The sequence below is a fragment of the Syngnathoides biaculeatus genome, chromosome 20 (assembly GCF_019802595.1).
Source record: "Syngnathoides biaculeatus isolate LvHL_M chromosome 20, ASM1980259v1, whole genome shotgun sequence".
Taxonomy (NCBI): Eukaryota; Metazoa; Chordata; class Actinopteri; order Syngnathiformes; family Syngnathidae; genus Syngnathoides; species Syngnathoides biaculeatus.
In genome coordinates, this window is record NC_084659.1 from 12,529,767 (window position 1) to 12,540,085 (window position 10,319).

General features: G+C 41.7%; 1 protein-coding gene across 6 annotated transcripts; it reads right to left on the reverse strand.

The window, feature by feature from the left end:
* Positions 1–3,071: 3,071 nt before the first annotated feature.
* On the reverse strand, positions 3,072–10,042 carry LOC133493909 (zinc finger protein OZF-like). 6 transcript variants are annotated; one of them, XM_061807912.1, is made up of 5 exons: positions 9,754–10,042; positions 9,067–9,225; positions 7,003–7,135; positions 6,703–6,838; positions 3,072–6,100 (listed from the first exon to the last, which is right to left on the reverse strand). In XM_061807912.1, exon 5 carries the CDS (start codon positions 5,750–5,752, stop codon positions 4,550–4,552), a length of 1,203 nt encoding a protein of 400 aa, XP_061663896.1. In that variant the 5' UTR covers positions 5,753–6,100; positions 6,703–6,838; positions 7,003–7,135; positions 9,067–9,225; positions 9,754–10,042; the 3' UTR covers positions 3,072–4,549. The 6 variants fall into 6 exon arrangements, with proteins under 6 accessions (XP_061663896.1, XP_061663895.1, XP_061663894.1 ...); XM_061807911.1 differs by having other exon boundaries at positions 7,003–7,140; XM_061807910.1 differs by having other exon boundaries at positions 7,003–7,152.
* Positions 10,043–10,319: the final 277 nt, after the last annotated feature.

The window sequence follows — 10,319 nt, forward strand, 5'->3', positions numbered from 1 at the left end:
GGGAGTGCTGGAGCCTATCCCAGCTGTCAACGGGCAGGAGGCGGGGTACACCCTGAACTGGTCGCCAGCCAATCGCAGGGCACATAGAGACAAACAGTCACACTCACAATCACACCTCGGGGCAATTTAGACTGTTCAAATAATGTTGCATGTTTTTGGGATGTAGGAGGAAACCTGAGTGCCCGAAAAAAAACCCACGCAGGCATGGAGAGAACATGCAAACTCCACACATACGGGTCTGATATTGAACCCGGGACCTCAGAACTGTGAGGCCGACGCTTCACCAGCTGAGCCACTGTGCCGCCCTGGCCAGGAAAATAAAATACATTTTCAGTTATTTCTTTGTTCCAAGGCAAATTGTGTTTGCAATACAAGATTTGAGGGCAAGTTTAAATTTCTTGTCAGTGTTCTCTTGAAATAGGTGCAGCTCCTCCCGAAAGCTGCACATATTTTGAGACTTTTTTGGGGGAAGTAGATCAGCACCATTTAAAAGAGCGAAGTGGTAGATCACAGGTGTCAAAATCAAGGCCCAGGGGCCAGATCTGGCCCACCGCGTGATTTTTGTGGCCTGCGCAGGTAAATCATGTCAACTTACATGATTGTCGTTCAAATCTATACCAAATTTTCACATCATAAGTGATCACGTGGAGATATTGCAAGCATTTTGGTGTGCCCAAAGGGCAGCAATGGCTGGTTTGCACATGACGTCACACTTATTCACTTGACCGCCATTGTTTTAGACATGCTGTCAACTGTCCATCATCATCACGCCAGATTTTTGTTGCGTCTACGGATGTTGAAGTCGCGGAAATGGAGACACTGGAAAGCGATTTTTCGGTGTTCCCAAGATTAGATGGCATGAAGGAGAAGATACAATGGAGTTGTAGAAAAAAACGGCATCAAAAGTGGCTTGCAAATATACGACGCGCAGATCTGAACATAGCTCGAGTACACAAGGCTAATTGACCCCTCCGTAGAAATTGCGCAATCCGCGTCACTGACCAATCAGAGGCCAGAGATCTGCATAAACCACGCCCCTTTTTTGACCCGCAGTTTTTTCAGACAACGCTGCATGGTCCAGTATAGTATAGCAATCCAGAAGCCAGCAGCCACTCCCAAAACGGTCAGAAGTGTGTGTGCGTTTTGGGGGGGGCAAGACTCAAGCCAAGAGAATTGTGATTGACACACTTGATCTGTGTTGAGCGATATTTTGCGATGATCTGACTGCACAAACGTCTCTCTCTTCGGCGCTCCCGAGAGAAGCTAAACCGGACTTTGTTTGTTTGCACGAAGGTATGCCGTATATTTGATTTTCAATACATGTCTCATATAAATGAATTAGCAGTTCTTCGCTTGCATAACATAGCTACGTGTGAATGATTGACACACTTGATCTGTGTTGAGCGACATTTTGCGATGATCTGACTGCACAAACGTGTCTCTTTGTTGGCGGTGAGCTAAGCTAAACCGGACTAGCGAGTCCTAAAAGCCTTCGACGTGCACCGAGACACCAAGAGTGAAGGAAGGATGTTTTAGGACACTAAAGCAGTGATTGTCGTACTCGGTCGGGACTTACGTAGGTTCGGCACCAATTCAATAATAATTTTTGAGGGGAGCGCGTGACGTTACACAAAGAAAACGAGAGAAACAACTCATAAATCAAGCCTCGCCTTCTTTTCCTTCATACGGCGGTTCACAAACGGCTATACAGATACACATACAGATTCTGCACACAAGTGTGATATGTAACGCGAAAATAGGAAACTGTCAACGACGAATTTGTCTTTGGGTTATAATGTATTATATTGTGTGGCTTCTCTGTCTTCCTCTGACTCCGGAAAGATCTTGCGCTAATATCGATGGTTTCTCCGTCGATATGCATGTAAATACCATTGAAATACCCCTCGCTGAAATACTTGAAGCCCTGCTGTCTGCTTTTCAACGATATTTCACTATTAGCCAAGAATGCGAGTGAGAAATCAGCTGGTAAATCGGACAATTTCACTCTCGTCTTTTCTTCCTGCAACGCCATTTTTGCTAATTGTTTGTCTGACGTCAGCGCACGTGGCGTGACGTCACTTCAGGAGGCGTGGTTAAGTGCCCTGTACGGAGGGGTCAATTGTGGTCCAATACCGATCAAATCGGTGTAATGATATTAAAGCATATGAAAAATACGTCCTTTTAATGAATTTTTATAAATGGCCCTGATTTATTATTTCAGATGGCATTTGATAGAAGCTACAATTGGTTGTTTTCACTGACATCACATTTTTTGCTGAATTACCCACACACCACTGCGTGCCGCCATTTAACCTCTCTACCTAACGCCTACCAGTGCAGAAGTCTCCAGATTGCTCTCTGTTACCGTTTGTATTTTTGTGTTTCACGGGCGTCTCGGGACTCAAGTACACAAGAGAGGACTTGCTAACCATCAGAGAGCCTTCTTCTGACTTTTTTTTGACAACTCTCGTCATTTCGCTGAAGGTTTTTCCAGTGTTGCGAGTCGGCGCGCTCTTCAACACCTCGCGATCTGGTACACAAAGTCCGGCTTCGTAAGCGGGGACATCGTCTCACGCTTCTGACAAAAGACTTTGAACGTTCTGCGGCTCTGTGCTTCACGGAGACTTGGCTTTGTGGACGATTGCCCGATGCTGCTATCCCGCTACCCCGTCTCAACCTCCATCGTGCCGATGTGTCGCCGAGCAAAGCTTACAAGCTTAATCGATACTCTTTTCAGAAGGCCAACATGACAGTTAAGATAATTTTTTGTTAGTCACTTGAAAGATTTGAAATTTTGTGAAACACTGGATTTGATATTCTTTTGTGTTTCTGCCACCATCATCAAATTTTAAACAAATAATAAACATTTCACTTTGCTTGTGGTGAACTAATATACAGGTTTTACTTTTTGAACAAAAAATTGAATAAATGGAGTTTGTCTTGATATTAAAAAAATAATATTCCACCGCCTTTCCTTTTCCGTGTTAGCATACAGGTACGTGCCCATACATATATATTTTTATATATTTTATATTTTTTAAAATTAAGTTTTTGTAGCTATCGAAAATTGCTGCTACATGTGCTGAGTTCTGTACCATCCGTGCATCATTCCTCATTGATATAAAAGCATAATCCACTGCCTTTCGTTTACCGCGTTACCATACAGGTAAGTGCTTGTCCTTTGTCATTTCTGTCACGAAGAGTAAAAGATCAAGGGCACAATACTGCGCTTTTGTTACACAGTCCTGAGTCTCATGCTGTGTGCATGCAATGTAGCCTAGTCGTCAGTCTGGGCTTGACGTGCTGTCTGTTGCGTCTTCAATAAATGCGGTTAGAAACATAATGTCGTCCACCATACGTATGTATGAGTAACGGAGCTTAGCGGTCGAAAATGGTCGCCGTTCAAGGCAGCACAACGGGTGACGTCACGTGAAAACAACCCGTAGATTTAGTCAACCAAATACATACGTCTGTGTAGCAATCATTTCGTTTCAGGTAGGAATTATTCTTCTCAATCTCAAATTATTAAGAAGTATTGATAATGCCAAGTTGACTCATTTGACAACAATGCATATTAAAAATAAAATAATAGGCCTATCACAGAGAGGTTTATAGAGGTTAACGTGTGGCAGCAATAGGCTTCCGTGTACGGAGAAGACGACACCCTGTCCTAAATGTATTTCCAATCATAGTTAATAAATCCGGATTTGCGTAAAACCAGGGGTCATTTTTTTAAATATTTGAATCTGTATTGAAAAATCTTACTGAGCTTCAAACACTCCAGTTAGATTTGTTGTTGTCAGTTTTAAAAAAATCGTGAGGCCTTCTATATCGGCAATAACTTAGACCAAAATCATAGCTAGATCTAACACCCTGGTTTATGCGAGTTATGCAAGATCTAGTATTGCAAGTTGCAGCTTACCTTTGCCGTCACAAAATGAGACTTATATCGTTCAGTTCTACAGGACACGACATATCTGACCCATCCAGCAAGGAAGTATTCGTATGTGTCCAGATTTTTATACGCTTTCAAACTCTTCTGTGAAAATCTCGACGACTTATTCATCAGACACGTGTAGATCCAGTTGTCCAAGACAAGCGGAAGTGAATTAACAGTCCAATTTCTTATGGGCGAAAACATCGACTTCGGCATGAAATATGGATCATCTATGCCAAGTGTCTCTCATTTTTCCACGTACATTCGTTTATTATCACATTCTAAATGTTTAACGGTATCGGACAAAATTCTGGGTGTCGTGCTATCAAACGTATTTTCGTTTCGTCTCAACGGAATTAACTTTCAACAATGCTTTATTTGACCGACAGTATAGCGGCGTAAATAAAAATCACGTAATTTTATGACATGGATGCATTCCCTCGATATTCAGCACCTTCACCTTGAGGTTATCGTTGCATAGGAAAACACTGCGTTAATGCTTGTTGGACGTGGCAAACTAAATAAATATTGTCAACCCACTGGATCTGGAATTAGTTTTTTTCAAGATCCGTTTGCATTTATTCAGCTTCAAGAAAGACATTTTGACACCCGTCACTCGCCAGTGTGTGGTCTTTTGTGAGTTGTCAAATGTATTCTTTGAGCAAATGTTTGGCCACAAACTAAACAGGAAAAAGCTTTCTGACCTGTGTGTATTCTTGTGTGATATTTTAGGGTACCCCTGCGAGAGAATCGTTGATTACAAACTAAACAGGCAAAGGGTTTCTCTCCAGTATGGGTTCTTGTGTGCGTCGTTAAATGACTGCGATGAGCAAATTTACGATCGCAAATTGAGCAGGCAAAAGGTTTCTCTCCAGTGTGTGTTCTTGTGTGTACTTTTAAGGTTCCATTTTCAGAGAAACTTTGACCGCAAATTGAGCAGGCAAAGGGTTTCTCTCCAGTGTGGGTTCTGGTGTGTATTGACAAATAGCTGCTTTGCGTCAATCGTCGACCACAAATTGAGCAGGCAAACGGCTTCTCGCCAGGGTGTGCTTTAATATGGGTTATGAACTTTGTTATTTTAGCAAAGGTTTGACCACAAACTAAGCAAGATAAAGCTTTTCTACTTGTGTGAGTTTTTGTGTGATATGTTAAGGTTGCCTTTCGAGAGAATCGTTGATTACAAATTGAACAGGCAAAAGGTTTCTCTCCAGTGTGCATTCGCGTGTGTGTTGTTAAATGACTGCTATGGGAGAATTTTCGACCACAAACCGAGCAGGTAAAAGGTTTTTCTCCAGTGTGCGTTCTTGTGTGAATTTTTAAGGTTCCATTCGCAGAGAATCTTTGACCACAAACCGAACAGGCATAAGGTTTTTCTCCACTATGGGTTCTTGTGTGAGTCGTTAAATGACTGCTGTGAGTAAATCTTCGACCACAAATTGAGCACGCAAAAGGTTTTTCACCCGTGTGCGTTCTTGTGTGAGTGGTCAAATGATGTCTCTGAGAAAACGTTTGACCACAAACTGAGCAGGAAAAAGGTTTCTCCCCGGTGTGTGTTTTTGTATGCGCTGTCAAATTTTTTCTTTGAGCAAATTTTTTACCACAAACTGGGCAGACAAAAGGTTTCTCACCCGTGTGTGTTCTTGTGTGATTTTTTAAGGTTCCCTTTCTGGAAAATTTCTGACTGCACACTGAGCAGTCAAAACGTTTATCGGCAGTTTGTTTTCTCATGTGCTCCTTCAAATTCAAGCATTTGTTGTCAGAGTGACCTTCAAACTGTTCCTTATCCTTATCAGTGTGAGGAGAGTGTGACATCATGTCATCACTATGTGATGATGGAGCGAAGAGATCGTCCACTTGAGGTCCTCCACAATGGCCTCCATCCCTTTCTGTTGTCCTGTGTTGTCTCGAGTTGCTGCTTGGAGGCTCCGCCCCTCTCCTCTCCTCACTTTGACCTTCATCTTCACTCTTCGACACCGGTCGACGGAAGCTCGATGATTTCCTCCTGCTCTTCCTTTTTAACGTGCAAAAATTCTTCCTCTTTGATGCGAGGCCACTCCAGCTCTTCTTCCTCTTTTATGTGATGAACCTCTCGGTCCTCCTCTTCCTCTTTCATATTCGGCGACTCTGGCTTCAGCTGCTCAGGATGAAGATCTTCACTGACATCTGCAAGACATAAAAATACAAACATATGGGAATTTGCTTGATCCTTTTTACGTTGGCGCCTTCCAGCAGAAATTCAATCAAAGGGACAAGAACAACAAAAGTGCTAAGCGGAAAGAGGGAATAATCGTCAAAGGAATGAAAACTCAGTGTTGTCATTTCATTGCTGTGGCAATTGACCCCTCTGTACAGGGCACTTAACCACGCCTCCTGAAGTGACGTCACGCCACGTGCGCTCACATAAGACAAACAGTAAAAATGGCAAATACAATACAATACATTCTTAACTGAGAGAGACGCCATGCTTCTGATTTCATTCAATCATTCACACGTAGCAATGTTATGCTAGCGGAGAACGTCTCATTCATTTATACGAGACGTGTATTAAAAATCAAATTTAGGGCATATCTTCGTGCAAACACAGTCTGGTTAAGTTTCGGCCGCGAGCCAGCAAGAAATCAATACGTTTGTGTAGTCCGATTATCGCTAAATATCGCTCAACAAAGAATAAGTGTGTCAATCGTTCACACGCAGCAGTGTTATGCTAGCGAAGAACTTCGAATTCATTTATACGAGACGTATTGAAAATCAAATATAGGGCATACCTTCATGCAAACATGTGTTCCGGTTGATATTAGATGGATTTTTTTCTACTTTAGTGTCCTCAAACATCCTTCCTTCAGTCTTGGTGTCTCGGTGCACGTCGAAGGCTTTTAGGACTGCTAGTCCGGTTTAGCTTAGCTGACCACCGAACAGAGAACACGTTTGTGCAGTCAGGTCCTCGCAAAGTATCGCTCAACACAGATCAAGTGTGTCAATCATTCACACGTAGCTATATTATGCAAGCGAAGAACTGCTAATTCATTTATATGAGACATGTACTGAAAATCAAATTTAGGGCTTACCTTCGTGCAAGCATATCTGTTCCGGTTGATGGATTCAGTTGATAATGCAGTCTTCCACAAAGTTTGATCCATTGAAGGCATTTTTCGTACTGGGTCTTCGGTTTTGGAAAGGGTACGAATCGAACTCCACCAACTAGCCTTTCAGGATACCTGTCGTCACTATTACAAAGTCCGTGACAACACCTCTTAACCATATCTTTTGTTAAAGAACCCAAATACACAATAAAAAGCTAACAAAAGCTATACTGGACGATGCAACGTTGTCTGAGGGAACGGCGGGTACAAAAAGGGGGCGTGGTTTATGCAGATCTCTGGCCTCTGATTGGTCAGCGACGCGGATGACGCAATTTCTACGGAGGGGTCAATTACAAACACTGTCCGGCGACACAGTCTGGCCAAAGTAGAGCAAAGAGTTCGACATGCTGCTTGTATTTACTCTCGATAATTATGGTAAAAGTAAAAAAAATAATGAAATAAGTGCTCTTGCTTTAATTAATGTCGGAGTGTGTGAATAATAGAAGAAAAAGTGGCAAAACTGGATGAGATTTTCTCTTTTTTGAGTAAAAAAAGGTCTGGTCTGAAGCCAAACTAGAAAGTACAGGATGAGACGGTGTATAATGTTAAAATTACACCTTGGCACAGCCTGATCGAGGATGAAAGCACAGACAATACAGTGCACAAACATCGAATTCTGTATTTTAAATATAGAAGGCAACATAACATTAACCTTAAAACTGTTTGTGAGCATCATTCAGGTTTTAACATGCATTGCTAAAGATGTTCTGCGATATAACACAGATAATGTTTCAGAATCTAACTATAATAAATATGAGAACGTGATTTACTTTGACTTGATCTATGTTCAAACATTAGACTAGTCTGTCCAAAAATCTAAATGCGAATGGTCATTTTGTACCATGGTACCGCGTTATCTTGAAGTTGAAAACTGTTCCTCTCTACGTGTTTTAGGAAGCGATAGATCACCTCCTGCTAGCTTTCATCAATGGATTGACAATAGATACCGCCGTAAATTACGCTAGAAAGAGATCATGATGAAATAAAATGATTTGATAGCTGCGATTGGCTGGGTCTTCGGTTCTGACTTGAAGTAACCCTGCCTGGTGGCACAGACGGTGAATTTTTGACAGCGAATTGGAGCCTATTGAAAATGTGATCACTTTATATTTCAAATTCAAATCCCGGTGGCACATATTTACTTCCATATAACCCGACCAATCACAGCGGGGTCGATGGCTCTCGGTGAGTGCGACGTCGACCGGGTTTAATGCAAGCTGAGAAACGTTTGCCAACGAGAGAAAGTAACAGCAGCATTGCCATACTACATCCATGGCAACCAGAAAAATCCTCCGTGTGTGTTGTAGTCGATCATATACTTTCCATCTCCACGCTGGGAAAGATAAAAGTGCTCTTGCCACGTGTTTACTCAAAAAACAACTACAGTGTAGCTCAGCCTCTGGTTAGCGGGTGTCAGGGTTCGCAATATGCTTTGGCAGTATGTCAAACTCATTTCCAACAGGGTTTGAAACTATTATAAGCTACATGTTTTCTATTTCTAAATCAAAATAAATCTTATTGGTCAGAACGTCTATGATTCAAGTAGCATTTTGGATAATGGTACTTTTGAGTAGTTTTAATACAGCATCGCATCCGCAGAGGTGGTTTGGCCGCACGGAGTTTGGTCGTGATCCGCACATCATCTAAATTTGGCTCGAAAAGATAGGGTAATATTGCCCCCGTCACTTCACTCGGTTGTGAGATGTCCTCTCCTTCGAAAAGAGCTTCCACGTCAGAAGGGGCGTCGGAAAAATCGGATGTCGTTGCAGGCAATATGGCCGCCGCTTGGATGTCGAGTGAGACTTCCGCAACTTTGCGCATGGATGACGCGCTCTCCGCTCATGTTTATTTTTTCATATAGACATAGAAGTGAATGTTTTTACATGTATTTTTCATTACAATATATATTTTACAATGTTCATGGGCATGACACTTGACCTGTAAAATCTTAATGGATTTTCTAAACAATTGCAAGAGAAGTGAACCCACCAGTTCTGGATAGCACAATCCGAGGTTGCATGTTAGACAAAGCCTCCTGTAGTCTACGTTGTGGTTCCTTCTCCTGTTTTGGTCCCCAAATTTCCTCCTCGCACTCTGCTGTCCTTCTTGCAAACATTTTTTTACATGACGATCACAAAAGTTTCCACTCTATGTTGGGAGGAGTAAAAAAAAAAAAAAAAAAAAAAAAAAGCATTTAAATTAAAAAAAAAAAAAATCAAACGTGAAATAATTCTATCAAGATTAAGAGTTGGACATTCTGAGTTAAATAAGTAAATGCATAGAAGAGTAGAACGTGTAATTATGAATTGTTTAAAAAAATGAGACAGGAAGAAGATAACAAATGAAATTTGTTGAAACATTATTCCAACAGCAGATATGAAATCTCTTCTATATTATATTATTTTAAGTATCTCATATAAAGTAAGGCAATAGAGAAAATATAGCATTTTCCCCCACATCTAGGCGTTAGTATTTAGGTATTCTGACCCAGAAAAAGAACACTTTACGCTCACAAGTAATCTTTGTTTGGCCAAGTGTTCATCCCAAACGCGTTTCTTTGTTAGCATGTTACGCTAAACTAGGCCGAGATGCTTCAACGTGAACCGAGACGACTTCAAACTGACACGAATGTTGAACAAATTATGTTCTGGTCTAGTTAAGAAATTCTGAACTTACTGTGACGATGATTCGGCAGGTTCACCACAAAATTTAGGACATTTTAGTGCAGCACACGGCAGCTTGTGTTGTTGACACTAAGACCAGTACCCTACATAGAAGTATAACGACGAGATAGAGAAGCTCGCTACGGCAGCCCGATACGACCGAGGCTACTGGCGGCCATGTTGGAAAGGTCGTCATTCCCACAGAAGGCAACATGAAACACTGAGATGACGTCTTAACTTCGGTCAACGCCAAAGTACATGTTATAAATCATCATTATTCCACTTATAGGTTCCTTATCTCGCTTGCGTACCGCAAACCTTTACCGTAAAGTTAGTTTGAAATGATCGCTACAAGCTATCAAATCCAGAAACTGGCGTCCGCGCATGCGCTTTCCTCGTCGCCAAACTGACCAGCAACTTCGAGCGAGTACGTCTATCACTACTTGTGAGCTCTTTAATGACTCCTGCTGCACAACAAGGAGTATTGCAGATGTATTTGAGAGTAATTGTTGTAATGTCACTTTCGAGGGCATTCAGACTTATCAGTATTAACTGTTAATAACAGTAAACATTGATACT

Excerpts from the sequence above, each read along its gene's own strand:
- LOC133493909 (XM_061807909.1), bottom strand. The coding sequence starts at position 5,752 with ATGATGTCACACTCTCCTCACACTGATAAGGATAAGGAACAGTTTGAA.